Genomic DNA, 27,698 nt, shown 5'->3' with positions numbered 1-27,698 from the left:
GTTCTTTTTCAAACACTGGAGATGTTTATAAAATTCTCTCAACTATTTTGAGTATACTGCTTTGGATATATATTTGATAGAAGCAAGCTTAAGACTGTTGTTTGTAATCAGAACTACATTCTCTAGGGAAATTTAAAGCAGAGAACGTGAAAGCAATTTATGAAACCACTCAGCAGCAACTGGAGAGTGTTCTCAAGTTAGAGAATCGGATGGAACAATATGCTGTGAGAGATGGTGGTCATGTGGAAGCTTAGTCATGGGGAGGGTTTTGTATTAACAGTGAATGAATCACACTTCTACTTGCTGTTAATAGTTTCCTTCAGTCAGGAATTTATATCCAAGGTCATTGTGGTTCATGACTTTGACAGCTTTATGCTGTGAACACAGTGGGTTCTATCACCTACAGAAAGTGAGGACCTTACATGAACTGATGCAGCCTCACCTGTGTCGAGTAATGGATCCCATCCTGGTTCATCCCCACATCACTAGACCCCTACTTCCGCATCATCAGATCTTGGGGTCTGCCTTGATCAGACTCCCACGCTGCTGTCTACACAGCTCACCCTCCTGTCTACACAGCTCACCCACCTACTCCAGCCCTTCACGGACACCTCCCCCCACCACTACCACCACTGCATCACCACCACATTCACAAAGCAGCTCCAGGTCCTCAAACAAACAGGCTGCCTTGCCGTCTGCTCCCATCAGCCTTTCCATTTCGTCCCCACACCCCCTCGGTATCCAGCTGTGCTGGCTCTGTGGGGATCCTTTCATACCCTGGTCTGTCTGTACACACTGGTCCCTCTGTCCCGGAGCCAGGGAGCAGTGCGCCAGGACACAGAAGGAAGGTGAGACGGGACCTGCCATTCCCACCTACTCCTCCAGGGGGCGCCCGTGCCCTCTGTCTTCCCACAGCCCTCAGTGGGTGCACTTAACCATTTACTAGCCCCCCCTGCCACCCATTGCAGCTCAGTTGGGAAAGAATCTGCTTGCAATGAAGGAGACCCGGGCTCGACTCCTGGGTCGGGAAGATCCCCTGGGGAAGGAAATGGCAACCCACTCCAGTATTCTTGCCTGGAAAATCTCATGGACAGAGGAGCCTGGTGGGCTACAGTCCATGGGGTTGCAAGAGTTGGACACGACTTAGCCACTAAACCAGCACCACCACCTGCCAACCATAAACTATGAATGCAGGAAGGTGCCTCCATCCAGCATGTTCTGTCCCAGGAACCCTGCGCCTGCTGTGCCTTCTTCCAGGATGTTTCCCCAGACAGCCTCAGGGCTCCCATGTCTCCACATCTAAGATAGCAGCTGCCCTTATTGTTCCTTCAGAGCACAGGTCACAGCAGAATAACGCATTTTCTATGCTTGTTCAGTGTGTCCTCTACATGGCGCAGAGTATTGTCTTCTATCCTGACCTGTGGGTGGATCCTCAGCACTTAGGACAGTGCCTGGCTCCTCAGCAAACCTCTGCTGATTGAATGAATGGAGGTGGGGATTCTGTTTTACTTGTATTACCTCCACCATGGGATGTGTCCCCTCTTAATAGAGCCCTTATATAGGATTATATGTGCGATTATAGGATTAACACAGCCTTTATATTGGAATAACTGTTATACAACTGGTTGCTGACTCAGTCATTTCTATGGCATGACTTGGAAATCTTTAAAAACTTGGAAAATAGTGTATTTTTCTAGTGATTTGGATAAAAGCATTATTTAGGAAAAATTCAAAGTCATCAACTGATCTCTTCATTGTAATTATTTGTATTACCTCATCTGTGATGGGATGTTAGGAGGAAAACATCTTAAAACTTTTGAGTTGATTCATCTTGGACACAATACCCTGTCAGATTTGATTAACATCCACCTCCAGGGATTATTGGCAGGCAATTATGAATTAAGAAGAAAAAATTCTGATTTAGTACTAAGTTTTCAGTACTAAGTTTGAAAAGGTGTTAGTCAAGAAACTTAGGTATGAATGCTGAGCTAACACATTTCAAAATATAAAAATGAATCCTTTTGGACTTAACGAAGGAATGGTGTATTTGTTTACATCCCAGGGTCTTGTTTCTGATCACAGACTCAGTGTCCAGAGTGTCCCCTTAAGAGTTTTCTGACCCGAGTCCAAAGCACATGACCGCTCATGGTTAGGGAGGAGTGGAAAAGAAAGCTGACATTTGCTGAGTAGATTGGTGGTTTGATATCTCAGAACACATGGATGAGTTGTCATTGATGTTCTGAGATGAAGAAACAGGTTTAGTCACTTGTCTGATATCATCAGTCTCGTGCAAGGGACTGAGCTGCAGCCTGCTGCCTCCAGATGCTCCATCTGACTCACTCACAGGCTGAGCTCTGGCCCAGGTTCCTGAGATTTGCTCTGCAAGGGCCTCGGGCTCCCAGAGTATCTGCCTGGAGCCCTGTTTGTGGTCACCGGGGCCCCAGGCTCACTCACTTGCTTCCCTGGAGGGGTTGTGGGCCCTGTGGGATGACACTGGGGCTGAGTCCCTAGGGGTCTACATTTGAAATGTAGGAGTAGTTTGTTTTTTTGTTTTACTGTGAAAACAATTTAAGGTTGAGTAGTGAGGGGTGTTGGAGAAGGCAATGGCAACCCACTCCAGTACTCTTGCCTGGAGAATCCCATGGACGGAGGAGCCTTGTAGGCTGCAGTCCATGGGATCACTAGGAGTCGGACACGACTGAGCGACTTCACTTTCCCTTCTCACTTCCATGCATTGGAGAAGGAAATGGCCACCCACTCCAGTGTTCTTGCCTGTAGAATCCCAGGTACGAAGGAGCCTGGTGGGCTGCTATCTATGGGGTCACACAGAGTCAGACACGACTGAAGCGACTTAGCAGCAGCAGCAGTGAGGGGTGTCTTGACTAAGAGAACTGGTGGGTACTCTTAGCCATTGGGTGATTTCCACTGTAATTTAGGCCATTTGGATTCTGTTCTTTTACTTTCATGTTTGGAAGGTGTTCACTCCAAATGAAAGAAGACTTGCTTCCTGGATGGAACTGGGAATGTTGTAGAAACTGGTGGAGGCCACTCTGGCATTCAATGTCTATCGAACGTTCTTTGGGAACAAGTGTCTAGCAAATGCACTCTGGCAAAGATTACCAAGAATCTATTAATTTTTTGTTGTGAATATTTCCATCATTAATTATAAATAATTACCTAGAAAACTGTCTAAGAATGTACACATTTTTAAATGACATGGATCCCTCTTCTCCCATTCCTAAATAGCAATAAAATAGTGTTTTAGTTTAGTCAAGTTTTGAAATCTCAGTATTACTCAGTTGTTTTCCTTTATGAAACATGTAAATAATTGTTAAACTGAGTTTTAGAGGGAAAAACTTAGCTATTTTTGCCTCCTTCACGAGACTGGTTTTAAGAATTTTTTATAGCACTAGATTCAAATTTGCTGCTGATAAATTTAAGAACCTAGTTGGAATACTTGATTTATGTTTATTTAATTTTTAGTATTGATTTGGAATGTAAACTAAAGATCTTTCACTGCTGTGTGGTCTATGTCTCACTGTTTTCAAAATATAGTTTTTCAGTTTGAGGCATTCCATTAATGTGCTTTTGCTTTCTGTATCTTTTACATTTGTAGGTGTATTCATCAGGCCTTGAAGGAGAAGATCACAATCTTAGTCACTCATCAGTTTCAGTACCTAAAAGATACAAGTCAGATTCTGATATTGAAAGATGTAAGTAATTTCTAGAAATCTGTGGAATTGCGAGCACTCAGGTGTGTTGAAGGACAGAGAGTCCTCCGATGGTCACTTGAGGGGTGACAGCAGAAGCAGTCAGGAGTCTTAGTAAAGCTGAGAAGACAGAAGTGTGGGCTCAGGCTAGAGTATCAGTTTCTAGAGCTGCCGTGACCAAGTACCGCAAGCTGGGTGACTTAAAACAGCAGACATTTATTGTCTCTGTGTTCTGGAGGCTGCGAGTCCCAAATCCAGGTGCTGGTAGGGCCTTGCTCTCCCTGAAGGCTCCAGGGGAGAATCCTTCCCTCCAGCCTATATCACCAGCCTTCCTTGGTGTTCCTTGGCTTCCAGCTGCAGCACTGTGGTCTCTGCCTCTGATGTCACATGGCCGTTGTCCACGTGTCAGTCTGGGTCTCTTCTATTCTCATAATGACATCGGTCTTACTGGCTTTAGGGTCACCTTGCTACAGTGTGACCTCATCTTAACTTGATTATATCTGCAAAGACCCTGTATCCAAATAAGGTCATGTTCACAGGTATCATGTCTGAGCGCATCTTTTTGAGGAGGGGGCACCATCCAACCCACAATTCCCAGCATAGTTTGTGGTGGGGTAGAGAGTAGTGAGAAGTGTTCAGACTTAGGTCGTTTGATACTTCACTCCTTGGCTTGTTTACCTCTGGGTCTCAGAACATTTGTTGTTGACCTCTGACTGCTCCACAGGCCCTTGATCAGATCCCTGACTTCTGAAAAGAATCTCTGCCCTTAGAAAGATTATTAAGTTTCAGAACCCCTGCCTCTCTAGAAGCAGTTCCAAGTGTCAGCCCTTCTTCACTCCTCTAGGAATGGGGAGAGGCTAAGGTTTCTCAAGCTCGAGAGCAGTTGATTTCATGTGCAGAGAAGGCAATTCTAGTGTGTAAACTCCAATGTTGATAGTGTTATGAGCATAGGATCAGTGGGCCGGAGTATAACCTATTTTGCCCATCTCTAGATGTTTTGGGGTCCCCTTATTGCTTCCTTTGAGGACACTACCCCAAATTTTAGTACTCAGAAAACAACTATTTGTCCACTGGTGAGCACCCCTGCCTGAGTTGGGGTCCAACCTCACTGTTGGGTCCCTCTCTTCAGAGCAGATGGCTGTCCCTTCATCCCTCCAGAATTGTCAGCGCTTGACTGTTGAGTGAAATTGCTGTCTTTGTACCACCAGCCATTTCATTGTGCATATTACAGATTTGATGTGGTGAATGGTGATTTCATTAAAGAGGTGTATGAGTTTTGCCTCCCAAGTGGAACAAGACACAATATATCCTGCATAACTTTCTAGTTCTGCAGTATCTGATGGTACCCAGATGCTTCACTGGGTTTCTCCCAGCAGACCATCTCAGGGGAGAGGGTGAGAGGGGTCCCAGTGGGGGTCCTGGGTCATCTCCCTCCACCTGAGCTGCCTTAACCACAGCTGCTCTCATTTGATGTGTTTTGCATCCTGAGATTTTTTTTTCCCTGATGTTTTATTTGCTACTGATTGAATCAGCTGAGTCTGGTTTCGTGGGGTCAGAAGATAGTGAAATATCTACACATTATTTTATGTGATTTTGTAAGGGAGGGAAACCATGCAAGGATGTGTCACATGTGTTCAAAGAAAGTGATTTGATTGGCTGTAGCTTAAGCAGTTGCCTGATTTGGGGAAGCCTGGTTGGCTGCTTGTGGTTGGTTGTCCCTAAGTTTTTTCTCGGATCTGAGTGCACTGATTCTGGCTTAGGTTTTGGTTTGTGGGAACCGACTGCCAAGGCTTTAGAGTCACCCAGCCCCATGGCCTCCTTGTTTAATTACTTTATCAGGTGGAATATTGAATTTTCAGTTGGGAACTTGCTGTGTGTGGGGACAGTTGTAGACCAAGGAGAGGCCTCTCATGGGTTTTCTGTCCTGTGCTGGTTCCTATTATCCCAGCCGGGCACATGATAGTATGACAGTGACAGTGATCACTGAAGATTTAATGAGTGACTCTTATCTATATGCAAATGTGCTGGTCCCCACCTCTGGGTTAAGTTTAAATTTCTTTCCTGGAATTGCCACATGAGGCTTCTGTCAATTTCCATGTTGTCTAAAAAGACTGCACTGATTCTCCCATCAACTTCTGTACTTATTGCTTCCCTAAGTGCCCAGGGTAGTCATGTCAATGGCCTCCATTTTTAACACATGAGCACACGTTTCTTTCATATCCCCCATCACCTAACACAGGGACAGGGTTTGGCAGAGAACACAATGCTAAGTTCTGTACTGAGCTGACTGAACTAGATTTCTCAACAAGAATTCTAAACCCAGGGATCATTTTTTTTCCCAAACATCATAATTTAAAACCAGATAACTTTCTTGATTAGTATTTAGGTTGGTTTAATATTATCAAATATAAATTAATTCTCTCAAATTTTTAATTTTAGGGCAAAACAGTGGAAAGAGGAAGTTACTCTGAGTTTCTAAAATCTGGGGTAGATATTTTTTCCCTTTTTGAGAAGGGGAATGAGCAGTCTGAATCATCTCCAGTTCCAGGAACTCCCACTGTGATCTCTGAGTCTTTGGTTCGGTCTCTCTAATCTCCCAGACCCACGTTGAAAGATGCGGCTCCAGAAGACCAAGAAGTGAGTTTCTCATCCTGCAGTGTGCCTGGGTCTGTCTGTTCTTGGTGGTCTCATGGACCTTCAGTCTGCTCTGCTCATGACTTCTTCATTTCTCCTAAAGTAGACCCTAAGGTTCCCAAAGTGTTGTTCCATGGAATTGGTAGAGTTAGAAGAGCATGAGAGGAGCAAGCCTGCTTAGGGTTCCCCTTTGGGTGTAGAATGGAGGATCTTATGGAGACCAGGAGTGGATGCACTGCTATGAATTTCTGGGTTTATGTGGCTCACACTGATGGAGAACTCTTCAGTTTACCATAGTTACATCCTATTCATGCTGGTGGCCCCCCAGCTTCCCTTATGCATCCAGAGACTTAATGTCAAGACCCCCTTAGACTGAGTCCTGCTGTTGCCACATTAAAGCAGTTACTTTTCCTATATGTTGGAATACTCTAGCACTGCATGTGACTGATGGTATTATTTTGCCTCAGTGTCAGATGGTTTGTGATAGGCCAGAGGTAACGTGTGCAAAGGACCTGACACATGGTAGACACTTCGGTGTTAGTTCCCATCTTCCTTTTTTACCCTTCAAGACTGAGAACCACATCTTATCGACCTTGAATCCCAGTGACCAGGGTAGAGCCCGGGACATCCTAGCCTCCTGTGACTCTACAATGCATTCTAAGTCCTCCAGACAGAAATGCTGAAATGCACTAGATCTCCCTTAAAAACATACGCAGATATTCCCTTGATAGCCAAACCCTCAGTATCCAAACCCAGGAGCCTGGAATGATTCTGATAAGTATTCAGATTAGCTGTTCACTTTCTAAACTCAGGAATCACTTTCTGAAACTTAGTAACCAAATAGGTTCAGATTGTATGCTTGCAACATGCTATCCAAACTCATATTACTCCAGCTCTCTCTGTGAACTCAGTTTACTGAATTTGGCTAGTATTTTGAACCCCAAGTATGTTTTATGTTTCTATCATTGAATGACACAGTCATCTAGAGGGATACATTATCTCCATATCATTTTGTGTGTTATTTTAGAGCAAGCTTCTGCGTTTATACATTAATTGATTTTGTTGTGTGTCAAAGTCATGATCTATTTTAAGCAAAGCTACCCAACCATTAATAATCTCATGTGAATGATGTTTCCTTATTGCTCATAGATTCCTAGAAGTAGGAAGGCTGGGTCCAGGGGTAAAAGCATATGTGGTTTGGCCAGATATTCCCACACCCTTCTCCACAGGAGATGGACCATCCTGCACTCCTAACAGTATATGAGATGTGTCTGTTTCCCAAAGCTTCACAGTGGAGGGCATTGTTGAACTCTTGAAATTTGGGGTTCATTATTTAAAATTTCTTCTCTCACTGCCATTTTTCCCCTTCCAGTCTGAGAATATACAGGTTACACTACCTCTAGAGGACCACTTGGAAGGAAAAGTTGGTTTTAAGACCTATAAGAATTACTTCACAGCTGGTGCTGACTGGTCTGTCATCATCTTCCTTATTCTAGTAAACATCGCAGCTCAGGTACCTAAGGGTGTTTATTTTGGTTTGTGCACTCAGTTTTATATTTACATACTACTTATATTGTATTTTAGAATTATTTTTAAATATGTGTATTAGGAGATTTATCTCAAAAACTTGGCTCATGCAGTTGTGGGATCTAGCTTGGTGAATGTGAAATCAGCAAGGCCGGCCTGCAGGCTGGAACCTCAGTCAGGAGCTGACGCTGCTCTCTTGAGGCAGAATTTCTTCCTCCTCCAGGAAGCCTCAGGTTTTGCTCTTCAGGCCTTTGTCTGACTGGGTGAGGCCACTGCAGTGTTGAGGGTGATCTCCTCTACTGAAGTTCTAATGATGGATGAAACATCATACACAAAATACCTTCATGGCAACATCTGGATGGGTGTTTGGTTGAATCACTGGAGACTGGCCCAGCCAAGCTGACACTCAGGACTGACCATCACTGTACCTGTCAAGCTTTTGCTTTGAAAAACCCCAACATTTGTACTGTCATTACTGCCTTTTGCAGTCCACTTGGATTTGCATTGAAGTACATTATATTTGAGGAGCAAAGTCTTCTAGGGAAGAGGGGATTTCTTTTAAAGATACTAACATATAAGAGGCCCTCCCTGACCTGTAGTCGTCTGGGTGAGGGGCTTGGCGCAGACCTGAGCCGGAAGGACCGCCTCTGTGTCCTGGAGCCTTCCCCTCCCCCATCCTGTGAGCGGGGTGAGGCTCAGTGACGTCAGTGTCTGAGTGACTGTGTTTCCTGCTCCAGGTCACCTACGCCCTGCAGGACTGATGGCTTGCATTCTGGTGAGTGATTCCTGGTCTGACCCAAAGTGCTGTGAAAGCTACACGGAGCCTCACTTTCCCACAGTCAGGGGGAGAGATGGGGCTAAATCAGCCTCCTCTTCTGACCCTCACGTAGGTTCCCTGAAGAAAGATGAAAGTTCCTGTGGGTGGTATGTGATCCCTTCGTGGTCTCTCCCCATGTCCCTCCCCCTAGCAGCTTCTTCACAGACAATTTTTTTTTTATTTTTGGAACTTTTAATATTGTATTGGGCTATGGCAAATCAACAATATAGTGATAGTTTCATTTAAGCAGTGAAGGGATGCAGCCATACATATACAAGTATCCATTCTCCCCCAAACTTCCCTCCCATCCAGGCTGCCACATAACACTGGGCAGAGTTCCATGTGCTGTACAGTAAGTCCTTGTTGGTTACCTGTTTTAAACATAACAGTGTGTGCATGACCATCCAAACTCTGTAACACTCCTTCCCCTCGGCAACCAAAAGTTTATTTTCTAAGTCTGTCTTCACAGATAATTTTGAAAACTGAAAATCATGATTCAAATTTTTAAAGGGAGACATACACAGAGCCTTGTGGACTGGGAAACACTTTCCAGCATAAAATACATTTCTTGAATGGAGGTAATTTTTTGTGATATTTGTGTAAACTCTATGTATATCTATAGTGTAATATTTTTTACTTCCTGTTCCATAGGGCAAATCTACAAAGTGTCCTGTATTCTGGGGCATTAGTAAAAGAAGATGAAGCTGTAGTGTTCGTTCTGAACTGATACTTAAGAGTTTATTCAGGTAAAATTGAGTCACCTCTCTATTATACCAGGGTTTAAGGTGTGTATTATAATCAGTCTTTGTGAGCAATGAGGGCTTCCAGAGTAATTCAGCAATGTCTTAACAAATTAAGTGTCTGAATCACATTTACTCTGTGAATTAATTAGAGTAATTATTTTCAAGATCTACCAAAAGAAAAGTGGTTGAATGAAGACTTTTAATTTGCTCCATACTGGATTTTGGTAGTTAAACCAGGATTGCATATTGGGAAAATCAGTCACTAGAAATATGTAGCTATTGTCTATTCTAATAGTTGCTTTTGCTAAATCTTATATCCTTATAAGAATGGCCAAGGGGATTAAAAATGTATCCCCACCCTGTGCTTCAGTTATTCCAATTCTGTCTGAGTAAACCCTGCCTTTTATTGATCTTGGATGAAATGCTTTGTCAGCATGAGCCACAAATAAAGGCATTATTCCCTCCCAGGTACTCAAAGCTCCCCTTTACCACACTGCTCATCTCCTGAGCTTCACTAATACCTTGAAAAGCTAAGCAGGGGAAATCCAGTGTCTGGAATTAGGATTATTTCAATTTTTTATCCTGAGATTACAGTGTTACCTCCTTCCAAACTGTGAGATTGATTTAAAATTTGGCTTGCCAGACTAATATTAACATGATTCTCTCTGTTGACAAAAATATTTAGAATATATATAGCATAGCATTATATAGTATTTAAAGGATGTCTTTAACAAAAAATTTAAATGTCTTCTTTATCCATTCATCTGTTGATAGACATTTAGGTTGCTTCCATGTCCTAGCTTCTGTAAATAGTGTTGCTGTGATCACTGGGGCGCATGTGCCTTTTTGAATTATGGTTTTCTCAGGGTATATGCACAGTAGTGGGATTGCTTGATAAACTATGGACGGAGGTTGGTGACATTGTACAGGAGACAGGGATCAAGACCATCCCCATGGAAAAGAAATGCAAAAAAGCAAAATGCTTGTCTGAAGAGGGCTTACAAATAGCTGTGAAAAGAAGAGAAGTGAAAAGCAAAGGAGAAAAGGAAAGATATTCCCATTTGAATGCAGAGTTCCAAAGAATAGCAAGGAGAGATTAGGAAGCCTTCCTCAGTGATCAATGCAAAGAAATAGAGGAAAACAATAGAGTGGGAAAGACTAGAGATCTCTTAAAGAAAGTTAGAGATATCAAGGGAACATTTCATCCAAAGATGGGTTCGATAAAGGACAGAAATGGTATGGACCTAATAGAAGCAGATGATATTAAGAAGAGGTGACAAGAATACACAGAAAATCTCTACAAAAAAGATCTTCATGACCCAGATAATCACGATGGTGTGATCACTCACCTAGAGCCAGACATCCTGGAATATGGAGTCAAGTGGGCCTTGGAAAGCATCACTACGAACAAAGCTAGTGGAGGAGATGGAAATCCAGTTGAGATATTTCAAATTCTGAAAGATGATACTGTAAAAGTGCTGCACTCAATATGCCAGCAAATTTGGAAAATTCAACAGTGGCTACAGAATTGGAAAAGGTCAGTTTTCATTCCAATCCCTAAGAAAGGCAATCCCAAAGAATGCTCAAACTACTGCACAATTGCACTCATCTCACACGCTAGTAAAGTAATGCTCAAAATTCTCCAAGCTAGGCTTCAGCAATACGTGAACCAAGAACTTCCAGATGTTCAAGCTGGATTTAGAAAAGGCAGAGGAACCAGAGGTCAAATTGCCAATATCCGCTGGATCATCGAAAAAGCAAGAGAGTTCCAGAAAAACATCTATTTCTGCTTTATTGACTATGCAAAGCCTTCGACTGTGTGCATCACAATAAATGTGGAAATTTCTGGAAGAGATGGGAATACCAGACCACCTGACCTGCCTCTTGAGAAACCTATATGCAGGTCAGGAAGCAACAGTTAGAACTGGACATGGAACAACAGACTGGTTCCAAATAGGAAAAGGAGTACCTCAAGGCTGTGTATTGTCACTCTGCTTATTTAACTTATATGCAGAGTACATCATGAGAAATGCTGGGCTGGAGGAAGCACAAGCTGGAATCAAGATTGCTGGGAGAAATATCAAAAACCTCAGATATGCAGATGACACCACCCTTGTGGCAGAGAGTGAAGAGGAACTAAAAAGCCTCTTGATGAAAGTGAAAGAGGAGAGTGAAAAAGTTGGCTTAAAGCTTAACATTCAGAAAACTGAGATCATGGCATCTGGTCACATCACCTCATGGAAAATAAATGGGGAGACAGTGGAAACTGTGTCAGACTTTATTTTTTGGGGGGCTCCAAAATCACTGCAGATGGTGACTGCATCCATAAAATTAAAAGACACTTACTCCTTGGAAGGAAAGTTATGACCAACCTGGATAGCACATTAAAAAGCAGAGACATTACTTTGCCAACAAAGGTCCATCTGGTCATGGCTATGGTTTTTCCAGTGGTCATGTATGGATGTGAGAGTTGGACTGTGAAGAAAGCTGAACACCAAAAAATTGATGCTTTTGAACTATGGTGTTGGAGAAGACTTTTGAGAGTCCCTTGGAGTGCAAGGAGATCCAACCAGTCCATCCTAAAGGAGATCAGTCCTGGGTGTTCATTGGAAGGACTGATGCTGAAGCTGAAACTCCAGTACTTTGGCCACCTCATGCAAAGGGTTGACTCATTGGAAAAGACCCTGATGCTGGAAGGGATTGGGGGCAGGAGGAGAAGGAGACGACAGAGGATGAGATGGCTGGATGGCAACACTGACTCGATGGGCATGAGTTTGAGTAAACTCCAGGAGTTGGTGATGGACAGGAGGCCTGGCATGCTGCGATTCATGGGGTCGCAATGAGTCGGACATGACTGAGCGACTGAACTGAACTGAACTGAACACAGCACATCATGAGAAATGCTGGGCTGGAAGATGCACAAGCTGGAATCAAGATTGCTGGGAGAAATATCAATAGGCTCAGATATGCAGATGACACCACCCTTATGTCAGAAAGTGAAGAGGAACTAAAAAGCCTATAGATGAAAGTGAAACAGGAGAGTGAAAAAGTTGGCTTAAAGCTCAACATTCAGAAAACTAAGATCATCGCATCTGGTCCCATCACTTCATGGCAAATAGATGGGGAAATGGTGGAAACAGTGGCTGACTTTATTTGTCTGGGCTCAAAAATCACTGCAGATGGTGATTGCAGCCATGAAATTAAAAGATGCTTACTCCTTGGAAGGAAAGTTATGACCAACCTAGACAGCATATTAAAAAGCAGAGACATTACTTTGCCAACAAAGGTCCATCTGGTCATGGCTATGGTTCTTCCAGTGGTCATGTATGCATGTGAGAGTTGCACTGTGAAGAAAGCTGAGCACCAAAAAGTTGATGCTTTTGAACTGTGGTGTTGGAGAAGACTCTTTGAGAGTCCCTTGGAGTGCAAGGAGATCCAACCAGTCCATCCTAAAGGAGATCAGTCCTGGGTGTTCATTGGAAGGACTGATGCTGAAGCTGAAACTCCAATACTTTGCCCACCTCATATGAAGAGCTGACTCATTGAAAAAGACCCTGATGCTGGGAGGGATTTGGGGACAGGAGGAGAAGGGGACAACAGAGGATGAGATGGCTGGATGGCATCACCAACTCGATGGACATGAGTTTGAGTAAACGCTGGGAGTTTGGAGTTGGTGATGGACAGGGAGGCCTGGCATGCTGCGATTCATGGGGTCGCAAAGAATTGTACACGACTGAGCGACTGAACTGATGTGGCAGCTGAATGGAAAAACATACTTGATGGAATATATATTGCCAAAGTTATCCCCTCTCTATATAGCATTGTGATTTGAAGAGATGTTTGGAGGGCCCTTTTAAGTTTTATATGCATAGTATTCATTTATGTCATGATAAGACATAAATTTAAGTGATTATAGTTATTTACAAATGCTTTGGGGTTCTATAAAATAGAGTTTAGATTATCTTGTTTAGATTATCTCATGTCAAAATACATTTTGTAGTTTCTTGCAGTTCAATTATTTAAGAGATTATCCACTTGCAACTTAACATTGTCTTTTCATACTCTTTATAGCTAGTTGGGAATAGAAGTAGTTACTTGATTTTTAATATTTTAATTTTTATTAATTTTTATTACAGTTGCTTTCCAATATTGTGTTAGTTTCTGTTGTACAGCCAAGTAAACTAGTTGAACATGTATCTTCTATTTGGATTTCCTTCCCATTTAGGTTGCCTCAGAGCATTAAGTAGAATTCCCTGTGCTACACAGTAGGTTCTTAAAAAGCTACTTTACGTGAAAGTAAAAGGAAATGATAGATCATTTCTTCCCTTCCCTGTTAATTCATGTGCTGGTAGCAAAGCATTGGAGAAGGGAATGGCAACCCACTCCTGTATTCTTGCCTGGAGAATTCCATGGATAGAGAAACCAGGGGTCTACAGTCCATGGGGTTGCAAAGAATATGACATGACTGAGTGATTAACATGTTCACTTTCACCAAAGCACACCTTACTTTTCGATTATGGGACATGTTGTAAATAATGATATTTGAAATGTGGAGAAAGGAAGATCAGCTACTTGTATAATTATCTTTCTTTTAAGTTTTATTAGAACTTATAATGAATTAGGCAAGCCTAGAATGAAACTGCAGTTTACACATGATTTTCCCTCCATGTTGCTTCTATTTAGTGAGAGGAGAACGGTGATTTTTATATTTTTCTTTATAAATGTAGTTTTTGAAAGCACTAAACTCTTACAGAATCTACTTTATATATATATACATATATATACATATATATGTGTATATATATGTACACACACACACATATATATATATGCTTTTTATTCTGTATTATATATATGTAAATATCTATATAAATTTTATTTATAGAATGAAATACACAATATCTTTTTAAACTGCCTGCTGTGCTTTAGCATGATTGAGGATACGACGGAGATCTTGTGCTGAGTGATGTTTCTTTATTTCAGGGTTAACTGTGTCTACTGTCCTTCTTGGTATCACAAGGTCTCTGTTGATATTCTACATCCTTGTTAATTCTTCACAAACTTTGCACAACAAAATGCTGGAGACCATTTTAAGAGCTCTGGTATTGTTCTTCCATAGAAATCCAATAGGTAAGTCAGACACTCAAGTTTCTTAGTGAATATGTCTTGTTAACACATTTAGTGCCTGATTACATTTTCATATTTGAAAATGGAAGAGATGCTTGGAAGAAAATCACTGTGTATGTTTATTCATTTTCTACAAAAAGCTTCATTGGTAATTTTTCCTTCCAGAGAAAATGCGAATATAGGAGCATATAAGCTTTTATTCCAATGTATTCATATCTGTAAAAATACATGAATGTTTACTTTACAGGATGATTTAGGAGTCCATTTGTTATGTGGCATATGAAACGTCCAACAGATGATGAAAACGTGTTGAAATGTTTTGACTAGTTATTGAAATATTGGCTGTGTTACATAGTATTACACTAACTAGGAAAGACCTTCCAGGAACCTCTCTATAGAAGACAGGCTGTGTGTTTCTTTCTTTCATTGTCCATCCATTTCTGGGACCACAGAGCTCTGACATGTGCTCATGTTTTGAGTTTTACCTAAATGGCAATGTAAAATTAATTAAAATATACGATCAGTGAAATGTAAACATCCTCTTCAATAAAATGAACTCTAGTTTTACAATGGTCTTGTGGTTACATTAAAGATGTCTTGTGGTATGTAGCAGGTGGCTCTTCATTATTAAGGAAGAATGTCCCTGAAGGGTTCCCAGTGGTTGCTTCCTCCACCCTGAGGCCTTTGATGTGTCTTGCTTTGTTTGGAAGGTAGCCTCCTGACCTGGGTTCCTATGAAGAATTAGTTCGTCAGAGTACATGCCCACCCTGTTCAGTTGACTAGACTTGTGCTGAGGCCCAGGGTGGCTTTATTTTTGCAGGTGACGATTGACAGGACCTGTTGAGGCAGGGATGTGACTGGAGGAAGGACAGCAGTAGCCTTGACCTGGCCACCAACTAGCTGTGTGATCAAGGCAAAATAGGTAGATGCTACTGGGCAGGAAAACCTCCAGGCAGGATGTTGTCATGGTTATAAGTATGGACTCTGGAGCCAACTTCCTGGGTTCAGTCCTAGAGCTAGTTACTAATAGTAATAGCCAATTATAGTTATGTTAATACTTACATGCTAGTTATTTAATTTCTCTGTGTCTCAATTTTTACCTATAAAATGAGGATACTATTCACACACTTACCAATATCTTGATGTTGTGGGCATTAAGCAGGTTAATACATTCACAGCACTTAGGACAGGGTCAGTGCCTAATGAACCTCAGTGAGGATGTCGACATGGTGTCTGGGAACTTCTCTCCTGTGAAATGGGAATGACCGCTGCCCTCCCTGTTTCACAAGACTGTTGTGAGGATTAAATAAGACTGTTTAGGGCAGCATCTTGTGCAGATTTATTCAACAGGTCAGTTCTGTCGCTCAGTTGTATCCGACTCTTTGCGACCCCATGGACTGCAACATGCCAGGCTTTCCTGTTCATCTTCCCTGTCCAACTCCCAGAGCTTACTCAAATTCACGTCCATCGAGTTGGTGATGCCATCCATGCATCTCATACTCTGTCATCCCCTTCTCCTCCTGCCTTCAGTCTTTTCCAGCATCAGGGTATTTTCCAATGAGTCAGTTCTTCATATCAGGTGGCCAAACTATTGGAGTTTCAGCTACAGCATCAGTCCTTCCAATGAATATTCAGGACTGATTTCCTTTAAGATGGACTTGTTAGATCTCCTTTTAGTCCAAGGGACCCTCAAGAGTCTTCTCCAACACCACAGTTCAAAAGCATCAATTCTTCAGCACTCAGCTTTCTTTATAGTCCAACTCTCATATCCATACATGACTACTGGAAAAACCATAGCTTTGACTAGATGGACCTTTGTTGGGAAAGTGATATCTCTGCTTTTTAATATGCTCACTAGGTTGGTCATAGCTTTTCTTCCAAGGAGCAAGCATCTTTTAATTTCATGGCTGCAGTCACCATCTGCAATGATTTTGGAGCCGAAAAAAGTAGCCTCTCACTGTTTCCATTGTTTCCCCATCTATTTGCCATGAAGTGGTGGGACCAGACGTCATGATCTTAGTTTTCTGAATTGAGCTTTAAGTCAACTTTTTAAACACATGTTCTTTAGTTCAGGCATTATGAGGAGCACAGGATGTTAAACTGCGGAGGCACACACAGATTTCATTTTATTATGAAGCTGGAGTGAGGAAATGATTGGAAGAGTCTTTGCTATTATGGCTATGATGTTGTTCTACTTTTCCTGTTAATATGAAAACTACAGTCGTAATTCTGGGAGCACTGAGTGGGACTAAGTTTGTGACCATTTTTTTTTTCCTTCTGAAAATTAATTTGGCCTTTCTTATTTTTTTTCCTTTATTTTTATTAGTTGGAGGCTAATTACTTTACAATATTGTAGTGGTTTTTGCCATACATTGACATGAATCAGCCATGGATTTACATGTGTCTCCCCATCCTGAACCACCCTCCCACCTCCCTCCCCATCCCATCCCTCTGGGTCATCCCAGTGCATGTGACCATTGTTAACCAGGCTCTTGATAACCTGTATACATCTCCAGATGCTGATTTATTATTCAAGGATTTGGAACCAAGTTTAAATCTTTAAGGTCACTAATCCTAGAGCAGCAGGCATACACAGTGTGTATCTTGTCTTCCCCTCCTGTGTCTGTTATCAGAACTTCATTGCTTCAAGAAAATAGACTCCCAAATAAGTACTGCAAAGATAGGGCCAAAGGTTTAGGGGCATCAGTTATTTACTCTTTTAGTCTTGTATTATATTGAACTGTTCCCTGTGTTTATTTTCAAAAGTAGAATTTGTAATAGATTGTTTATGGTGGACTTTGTGATATATGATGGCATGAAGAGAAACACACAGAGTGGTATTGCTTGTTGCCAAGTTTAAGCTCACACTGCTCACCTCACAAGGCTGGTAAGTTTTACAGACAATGTGTTAAGTCAAAGAATAATGACTTTATTTGGAAACCTGGCAGACTGAGAAGATGGTAGACTAACGTGTCAAAATAACCATCTTATTGGGGTCTGGATGCCTGGTTCTTTTATAGAACAGAGAGGAGAGGAGGCAAGGAAATAATGTCAAAAGGCCATTTATCTTGTACAATAAGAGGGTATTTGTTCATTTTTTCTTTTCTGCATCCATTCACAGTTGGTGAGGGTCAGATTGTCTCCCTGTGAGCTGAAAAAAAGTCACTTTAACATTCATGCGGAGGGGCAGGGTTCCTTGACAAAAGCAATGAATAGCAATGGTCAAAGAAACAGATCCAGCATGGAGTCACTATTGGCTCCTCCCTGTTACAGTTCCTTTGATGTGCACCTCTCCTGTCTGGGATCAGTGTCCTGTTCTTTCTCATCCTGAGTCTCCTCAGGGTGGACCACCCTTTCAGGGGTGGCCGCAGAGTCTTGGTGGCCGCAGCATCCTTTGTTTATTGATGTGACAAGTGACATTTTTAGTTTACACCAGGTATTTACCAGAAATTCCCATATTTTATCTTGAAGCCTTAAGGATATACTATTATTGTAGATTCTGAGAAGGGAAATAAAATCAGTCTTAGTCATTTAGTAATATTTCTGTTTCCCTGTCCACATCCCTTTGGTCTTCTTAGATGCTTATTCATAAGTCTGTGCTTTTCACATCTGGTCCTCCTCTGAAAATAACAACTTATTACCTGACTAGTAAACTCACAACTTGGAAATGGCCACAACCCAAAATTTCCCAAAATGTGAGGTTCTATGAGCCATCTGGAAGGAAGAAAAATTACAGAGAGGTTATAATTATGTTGATTTAAAGAGTATCAGTTGGGGAAACTAATCTTGATAATTAAAGCCAAATTGGTGTGACAATTAGGATTAACAGGTATTTTGCAACTGTTTGTTTACCAATTTAGCTCTTGGAATGAGTCTTAGATGGGATGGATCTAGAGGGAGCAAAATTCTCAAATCCACGAACCCTTCCTGATACTGCCACAAGATTCCCCCATTCTTTTAAAAATCAGGGCTCAATTTCAATTCCCCACCCACTGCCATTTGGTGGTATTTTTGTTTCTCTTTAGGTATCATCCTATTTTGTCTTTCTTTTTACCACTGACATTGGCTTATTTCATATGAATTTGTAATATATTAAATTTGTTCTTGTTTTAACACTAAGTCGTGTCTGACTCTTTTGTAGTTCCATGAACTGTAGCCTGCCAGGCTCTTCTGTCCATGGGATTTCCCAGGAAAGAATACTGGAGTGGGTTGCCATTTCCTCCCTAGGGGATCTTCCTGACCCTGGGATTGAACCCCTGTCTCATGTCTCCTGCATTGGCAGGCAGGTTCTTTAGCACTGAGCCCCCAGGGAAGCCCAATACATTAAATATTTAATGGTGCTTAGTCACTCAGTCATGTCCAACTCTTCGTGACCCCATAGACTGTGGTTCGCCAGCTCTGCTGTCTGTGGGAATTCTCTAGGCAAGAAAACTGGAGTGGGTTGCCATTTCCTTCTCCACAAAGTATTTAATACATGTACTTTATTTTTTTTAAGATTTATTTATTTATTTTTAGTTGCACTGGGTCTTTGTTGCTGCATGTGGGCCTTCTCTAGTTATAGCAAGCAAGGGTTACTCTTCATTGCAGTGCCTGGACTTCACTTTATGGTGGCTTTTTCTGTTGCAGAGCTCAGGCTCTAGACACATGGGCTTCAGTAGTTGTGGTACACAGGCTTAATTACTCTGTGGCATGTGGAATCTTCCCGGGCCCGGGATTGAACACATGTCCCCTGCACTGGGGACACTGTACCACCAAGGAAGTCCCTAAATATATATTCTTCAAAATTATTGTTTTGATTTGTTCATGAATTGTTTCTCTTAAAGCTTCTATCTGAGGAAATGAGCTATTTCTCATATCCTGTTCTTGCAGGAAGAATTTTAAATCATTTCTCCAAAGACATTGGGCATGTGTTAACTTGCTGCCTCTGATATTTCAAGATTTTATCCAGGTAACATAACAGTCCTGTCAGAGTTTTCACTGGGAATAGCAGAGTGCCTGTTTCTCAAGGCCTTCTCACAGGGGTTGAGGATGGTCTTTCAGCCTGGCATTGTGTCCTGTTATCTTTAGTAAAGGCCATGTTTGTGAGAGAAAGGTGTAGTTGTGGTGGAGAGGCTGAGCTAACATGAGTAACCCCTGGGGCAGGAGTGTCTACACAGTCATGTCAAGGTTGGTCTGAAGCAACAGCATGCTGGATAAGTGGTTCTCCCTCTGCCTTCCAGGTGTCTGGTGTGGATTCCTTTTACTGTGAGTGCATTTCATAATATAGATATAATCACCTCTCATGCAAAAATAACCTAGATTAACTAAATTATGCTTTGTATTGGGCTTCCCAGTTGGCTCAGTGATAAAGAATTCACCTGCCAATGCAGGAGATGCAAGAGATATGGATTTGATCCCTGGATTAGGAAGATATCCTGGAGAAGGGAATGGTGACCCATGTCAGTATTCTTGACTAGAAAATTCCACAGACAGAGATCCTGGTGGGCTACAGTCCAAGGGGCTTTAAGAGTCATACACAACTGAGCACAGGCACTATGCATTGTATTCCCACAGAGGACACATATTTACTGCACCATTTAATTTGGATAAAGCCAGGTGTGTTTACTTACAAAGCAAAGATTGGGTAAAAATAAGGTGAGAATAATACTTTAACAAGGACAATGTTGTTGTTTAGTCACTAAGTTGTGTATGGCTCTTTTGTGACCGCATAGAATGCAGCTTGCTAGGCTCCTCTATCCATGGGATTTCTCAGGCAAGAATACAGGAGTGGGTTGCCATTTCCTTGTCCAGGGGATATTCCTGACCCAGAGATCAAGCTTGTGTCTCTGGCGTCTCCTGCATTGCAGGTAGATTCTTACCACTGAGCCACCTGGGAAGTCCAAAAAGGACAATAGAGAGCACTTATTGAAGATACAAAGGCTTTAAGCCAGTAATTTGATTACGGGATCAAAGTCATCTTAGAAAATGTTTTTTGATTTTGTAGGCAGTTTTGCTTTTCACAAGCTGATTGCTCTGTCTTACAGTGTCTTAAAAAAGAAAGAGAGAGAAAGACTTACAGGAATACCTTCTACCCAGCCAGTTTGTCTGTGAACTTGAAAATCTAAAGAATGATGTTAGGTCATCTCAGCTCTCATCATCACATTCAGTATGTTGCTTTTATGGAGTGGGTTTTTTTTTTAATTTTTTTTTCTGTTATTCTGTCTACTTATCAGTGATTAAGCCTGTGGGGAATTTACTTTTTCTTTCCAAGTGTTAGTTTTGGAAATGAAATGCATTTGTCCAAAGCTGCACATAGAAATGCAGCAATGAAGAGTACAACATGGTCCTACAGATAGTGCAGCCTGTGGGCAAGGCTTCCACTGTTACCAGTGAGAACTAAGCTGTGACTCGGAGGCAGAGGACTTTTCCTGCAAAGATGTCTGATTGTTTTCTTCTCTTTTGCAAACTTATTTTATAAATGTGCCCTGCTGGGTTTAGCTACATAATTTATCCCCAGAAACAATTTTTCCCTGAAAACAGTGTCATGTTTTGACAGTGGTTGTGAATTACTTTGAAAGGATTTGTGAAAGGTTCTGTTTCTTTGCTACAGTAAGCTAGGACGAGATTGGGTTTCCACTGTGTGCTTAGCATATGGTTTGTTAGTCCTCATCATCAAAATTTGTCACATACATTTGCATGACATATAGAGGGCAGGGATAGATGCTACCTGATTTCAATAAGAAATATTCATTAAAGAGGAGAGAAAATTCTAGTCTAGGTGATTTCCATTCCCTCCTCTACCACTTGTAGTTCAACTATCTTGAAGTTTGGTGGAGGGATCCTGTAGTTCATTAGAAGTAAGAGTCTGCTCTTTGATAGAGAGACATGGGATGAGCCTGGAGCTTGTGTATTCTTCACTGAGCAAGTAGTTAAATCACTGAAGATGGATTATATTGCAAAGAGAGAGGGAAGCATTTTAGGAGCCAAGATCAGAAGTTTAGGGAAGTCTTGATATTCAGAGAGAAGCAGAGAAAGAAGGGAAGTACAGCAGACACATAATGAAGAGTAAGGACAAGAGGAGGAGATAAAGAGGAGACCTGAGGAAGACAGGTCTGTTTAGTGCAAAGGAGAAGGTGAGTCCACAGAAACTTGTTGATTGATTTGGAATCAAGAGGTGTCTGGTGACCTGAGGAGCAGGTTTCAGATGGGAGGAGTTAGTGAGCAAAGGGCTGCAAATCCAGGAGGCGTCTAGGGAGTTGAGGTGAAGACAGGCTACTCCTAGAAGGAGTTTGACTGAATCAGAAGAGAGGCCCATTTTGATGGAGGGTCTGAGGAGGTGTTGCTGGTTGTTTGAGATTTTCGTTTCTGGAAGGGGAGTATGAGCGATGGTGGGTGGTTTTTTCCCTCTCTTCCCTCCTTCTCTTCAACAAACAGGGATTAGAGTTGAGGCCCTGAGGTACAGGGGTGAGTCAGGCACGAAGCCCTATCCTTATGGGAAGGACATTGTCCTTCCAGTCCCCCTGGGAAGGAGGCCACTCAGAGACTCACCTCTTGATGGCTTTGGAATCCTAATTGTGGGAGCTCTGTGGAGGAAGTCTTGGAAGGCAAACTATATGTGGGGGCTGGAGGCAGTTAGGGAACCTAGTCCAGGGGTAGCTGGAGCTTCTAGGAGGTGACCTTTGATCCCAGATGAGAGGAAAAGGCTGCGGTGGATGGTGGGGCATGAGGTGCTTGTGGAAACAGAGTTGCTGTGTGGGAACCAGTCTTTCTGTCTGTCACCAGCTGAGAGGGGGGAAGGGAAAGGCTTGGAATGGTGTTGTTCATTTTGTTTAGAGCCAACTGTGTTCAAACTCATTTTTGATGGTTCTGCTTATCCTTGGTGTATTTGATAAACCTTGGAAAATTCTTGGTCGTTTTTATTTTTATTACTTCAAGTATGTATTTGCTTCTAAAGTATGTATTACTTCTTTTCCTCATCTAATTCCTTCTCATTTCACAAATGAGAGATTTCATAAATGGAATCTCAGATAATTTATTTAATATTTTGTAATAGTGATACTAAGTGTGGCTAATGAAAACCCTGGATTCTGAGTAGCAGTCCACACTGCAGGACAGTCCATCCACTAAGACGATGTAACTCAGAGACCACCTCCCAACAGAGGACGATCATGAGTTCGTGCACCATCCTGTACACTGACAGCTACCAGATAGGTTGCCTGTTCAGTCCCATTATAATTGTTGGGAAAATTGGAGCTGTTCACTGTTTCAAAGGATGAAGGAAAGCAGCATAAAAAAGTTAATTTATGTTGTGTGATTGCACCTGATAGTCATTCATGATGTCAACAGCTTTAAAGTGTGGCAGTGCAGGGCCCCACAGTCTCCCTTTCCAAGCCCCCGTCCCAGCTCTCCCTCTTACCATCTCTGCCCCACGAAGCCACACTCTCCTTTCTGTAAAATGGCAAAAATAATACCCACTTCCTAAGGTTTGTTGGGCAGACAAAAATGAAGACATTTTAATATGGTTACTCACATAACATCTAAATGCATGTTGAACACTAAGTAACGGATACCTAATTTTAAAAATACCATGTGTATTTTAGGTAAGAAAAATAGTCTGATGACAGTGGCATTTGTTGTTGTTCAGTCGCTAAGTCATGTCTGACCCTCTGCCACCCCGTAGGCTGCAGCACCCCAGACCTTCCTGCCCCTCACTATCTCCCGGAGTTTGTCCAAGTTCATGCCCATTGAATTGGTGATGCCATCAGCCATCTCATTCTCTGCTGCCCTCTTCTCCTTTTGCCTTTGGCAAAATGGCATTATGCTGCATTAAAGTTATTTTCAGAGACAGTTTCTCTGAGTTTGTATCACAGAGATTCTAGGTTTGTAATCCTTAAAGATTTTAATGGATGCTTTCTTTGGTAGACTCACAGAATAAAAATCAGTTGTTTTCAAGATAGACCACTGAGCATTAACTATTTCAGAGCAGTGTAATTTTCATACAATTTGTCAAAGTCCCAAATAGCACTGAGTAAGGATCTCAATTATCTACAATTCTTGTCATTGAAATCATCATCTCCAAGGAGTCTTCCTATTGCTAAACAAGTGAAGTTGAAGGTGACACATGCAAGTTAAAATGCCAAAACCTAGGCATTTTAAGTTTAGCATTTTAATTTTCAGAAAAAAGTTTGAGACTGTTCTGAGTATGTGAACTAGCACACAGCTGCTCTCAGCAAAATACTGTTATTTATTGAGGAAAACTAAGTTGTAAAATGCTTATTTCCCACACACCCCTCATTCAGGAAAAAAAAAAATAAAAATCAGCAGCTTGGCAGAGCTCAACTCACTCTTCATGTCCTTTCATGGACACAAAGGGCTTATTCTGAGGCCTCTTGAGCAACCAGTGGTGAGACCACCAGGGACCATGTCATTCCCTCCTCAGCACACATAGAACGCACTGACTGCAGTTTTATGAAGTAAAAATGCCCAAGAAAAAGAAGATGTGAAGGAGGTGTCCTCAGTCATTTCTTTCCAGGGAGGGGAGTGCAAAAGAACAGGCCAGTGCATCTGGATATTGAGAACAAAGCCTGAGACTCAGCGTAATAGGTTATTATGGGTCACTTGCTTTTATAACCTTTACTTGTCTCAGCACCATTGACGCTTACATTTCATTGTATGGAAATGTCAGGGAAAGTGTGTAGAGAGTATCCCAGCCTCTCTCTGAACAATGACTTTGTTATTTTGAGATTTCTGTGGTGTATTGATCCCCAACACCTTCCTTAAATCCCCCTTCAGTTCAGTTCAGTTCAGTTCAGTCACTCAGTCGTGTCCCACTCTTTGAGACCCCATGAATCGCAGCACGCCAGGCTTCCCTGTCCATCACAAACTCCCGGAGCCTACTCAAACACGTCCATGGAGTCGGTGATACCATCCAGCCATCTCACTTAAAGATGTCTATTTTCAATATATATGTAATACTAGTGCTTTGTGGATATTTTCTTCCAGTCAGTGGCTTGCCATTTATATCTTTAGTAGAGATCAAGGTTTAATTTTGATGACATCTAATGTTTACCATTTTTTTCTTTTCTTTTGTAGTTGATGTTTTTGTATCCTAAGAAATCTTTGCTCATCCTTAGGAGTGTGAAGATACTTTTCTATGTTCTACCTTTTTAGATATTGATGCATCTTGCCCTATTTTTTGTATGTGAAAGAGTAATTAGTGGTTGAGGTTTATTTTTTCCAATTATTCTGGACACATTTGTTAAAGACTTTTATGCATTGAATTAAGGAAATCTGCATCTGTATAATTTATTTTGTTCCTCAAAAGTTGCAGTTTATACCAATATTTAGATCCTTATACCAACACTGCATTCTTAATTACTGTACATTTTAATAAGAGATGAAACCCATAGTTTAAATTGTCTAACTTTGTACTTCTTTGTCAAGGTTGCTTTGGTCATTCTGGATTCTTTACTTTTATGTATAAATTTTAGAAGCCTTCCGGTTTACTTTTAAATAAAAGCCTGCTGAAAATTTTATCAGTATTTCCTTTTAGCTATAGGTTTTCTGAGAAGTCTGAGTCTTAACAATGTTGGATCTGCAATTATGAATATGTATCTTTCTCTGCTTATTTAGGTCTTTTTTAATTTTAGAAATATTTTGTAATTTTTAGTATAGACATTTTACACTTCTCTGGTTAAATTTCTTAATGGTATTATTGGATTGCTTTTTAAAATTATTTATTTATTTTTGGATGCACTGTGCCTTCTTTGCTATGTGTGGGCTTTCTTTAGTTGCAGGGAGAGTGGGTGACTAGTTGCTATGGGTGGGCTTCTCATTCTGGTGGCTTTTTCTGTTGCAAAACATGGGCTCTATGGTGCATGGGCTTCAGTAGTTGTGGCACATGGGCTTAGCTGCTCTGAGCATGTGGATTCTTCCCAGGGATCGAACCTATGTTTCCTGCATTGGCAGATGGATTCTTAACCACTTGGACCACTAGAGAAGGCTTGTTTCTGATACCATTATTCACTTGCTGGTTGCTAGTCTATAGAAATATGGTTGATTTACTTGTGAATTAACTTTGCATTGCCTGGAGTTGATGGCAGTAGTTTGTTTTGTTTTGTTTTAGTTCTGTAGGATTTTGTCCATATACAGTCATGTCAGCTGTAATAATGACAGTTTTGTATCTTCATTTCCAATATTTATGACTTTTATTTCCTATTCTTGTTGTGGCTGGAGTTTCCAGTTAGTGTTGAAGAGAATTGGTTAGATCAGTTAATCTTGTACTCTTAGGGCAAAATCTTTCAATATTTTTTTCATTACAAATAATATTAATTCCAATTTTTTAGGTAGGCATCTGTTGTCAGATTGAAAAAGTTAAACTTAACATTCCTGTAATAGAGTTTACTTGGTTGTAATGTAGCATTGTTTTTATGTATTACTGTATGTAGTTTGTCTAGAATTTTTGTATCTGTTGTTCATGAAGGATATTGGTCTATAACTAGCTTTTTAAAATGTTTTGTCAGCTTTTGGGAGTGATGTAGCCTCAAGAAAATACATGGGATATATTTCCATTTTTAAAGGTCAGTTTAATGTGTCAGCTTGACCAGACTACTTTCCTCAGTTATTCAATCAAAAAGTGATCTGTGTGATGCTCTGTAGGTATTTTGTAGATGTGATTGAAGTCCATTATCAGCTGATTTTAAGTAGGGACAATTGTCCTACATAGTCCAGTGGGCACAGTTCAGTCAGTTGTAAGGCTTTAAGAACTAAGCCTTCCCTGAAGTAAGAAGAAATTCTGCTTGTGGAGAACAGCATCAGCTCCTGCCCAAGGGTTCCAGTCTGTCCTCTGTAACAGCCAACCATGAGCATTTTGGACTTGCCCAGTCAAATTAGATTATGGAGTAGTATCTTTTTTATATTGCTAGATTCAGTTTACTGGTATGTTGTTTGATATCCCAAGACAGTTACGTTTGTAATTTTTCCTTCTTTTAATGTCTTTATCTGGTTTTTGTATCATGATAATGCTGGACTCATGTACCCTGGAAAAGTTTGGTAAAACTTTTCTGCAAAATATTTTTGTGAAGCCCTCTAGACTTAAAGTCTTTTCTGTGGAAAATTTAAAAATTATGTATGCAGGAAATTCTCTGGTGGTCCAATGATCAGGACTTGGTGCTTTCACTGCTGTGGGCCTGGGTTCAATTGCTGATAGGAAAACTAAGATCCCATACCAAGCTTCATGGTATGGCCAAAGCAATAAAATAAAGCAAAATAAAACAACACAACAACACAAGAGAAGACTGTATACATGGACATCACCAGATGGTCAATACTGAAATCAGATTGATTATATGCTTTGCAGCCAAAGATGGAGAAGTTCTATACAATCAGCAAAACCAAGACAGGGAGCTGACTGTGGCTCAGATCATGAACTCCTTATTGCCAAATTCAGCCTTAAATTGAAGAAAGTAGGGAAAACCACTAGACCATTCAGGTATGACCTAAATGAAATCCTTTATGATTATACAGTGAAAGTGACAAATAGATTTGAGAGATTAGATCTGATAGAGTGCCTGAAGCACTAAGGGCAGAAGTTTATGACATTGTATAGGAGGCATTGATCAAGAACATCCCCAAGAAAAAGAAATGCAAAAAGGCAAAATGGTTGTCTGAGGAGGCCTTACAAATAGCTGTGAAAAGAAGAAAAGCTAAAGGCAAAGGAGAAAAGGAAATATAATATCCATTTGAATGCAGAGTTCCAAAGGATAGCAAGGAAAGATAAGAAAGCCTTGCTCAGTGATCAATGCAAAGAAATAGAGTAAAGCAATAGAATGGTAAAGACTAGAGATCTCTTGAAGAAAATTAGTGATACCAAGGGAACATTTCATGCAAAGATGGGCACAATAAAGGACAGAAATGGTGCAGACCTAACAGAAGCAGAAGACATTAAAAAGAAGTGGAAGCATACACGGAAGAACTATACAAAAAAGATCTTCATGACCCAGATAAAAACAATGATGTGATCACTCACTTAGAGTCAGACATCCTGGAATGTGAAGTTAAGTGGTCCTTAGGAAGCATCACTACAAACAAAGCTAGTGGAAGTGATAGAATTCCAGTTGAGCTATTTCAAATCCTAGAAGATGATGCTGTGAAAGTGCTGCA

At 41.2% G+C, this 27,698-nt stretch overlaps 1 protein-coding gene across 1 annotated transcript in view; it reads left to right on the top strand.

Moving 5' to 3' along the window:
* LOC122447239 (ATP-binding cassette sub-family C member 4-like) overlaps positions 1-27,698 on the top strand; it is a 245,412-nt gene that overhangs the window by 54,961 nt on the left and 162,753 nt on the right. Inside the window, exons 14-16 of the mRNA XM_043477775.1 lie at positions 512-848; positions 3,617-3,713; positions 7,717-7,857. Coding sequence (XP_043333710.1) covers positions 512-848; positions 3,617-3,713; positions 7,717-7,857 — 575 coding nt within the window. The remainder of the gene's footprint in view (positions 1-511; positions 849-3,616; positions 3,714-7,716; positions 7,858-27,698) is intronic.

Source organism: Cervus canadensis, chromosome 9 (assembly GCF_019320065.1).
Source record: "Cervus canadensis isolate Bull #8, Minnesota chromosome 9, ASM1932006v1, whole genome shotgun sequence".
NCBI classification, from domain to species: Eukaryota; Metazoa; Chordata; class Mammalia; order Artiodactyla; family Cervidae; genus Cervus; species Cervus canadensis.
The sequence above is the reverse complement of the archived record's forward strand: the minus strand, read 5'-3'. Positions and strand labels throughout refer to the sequence as shown.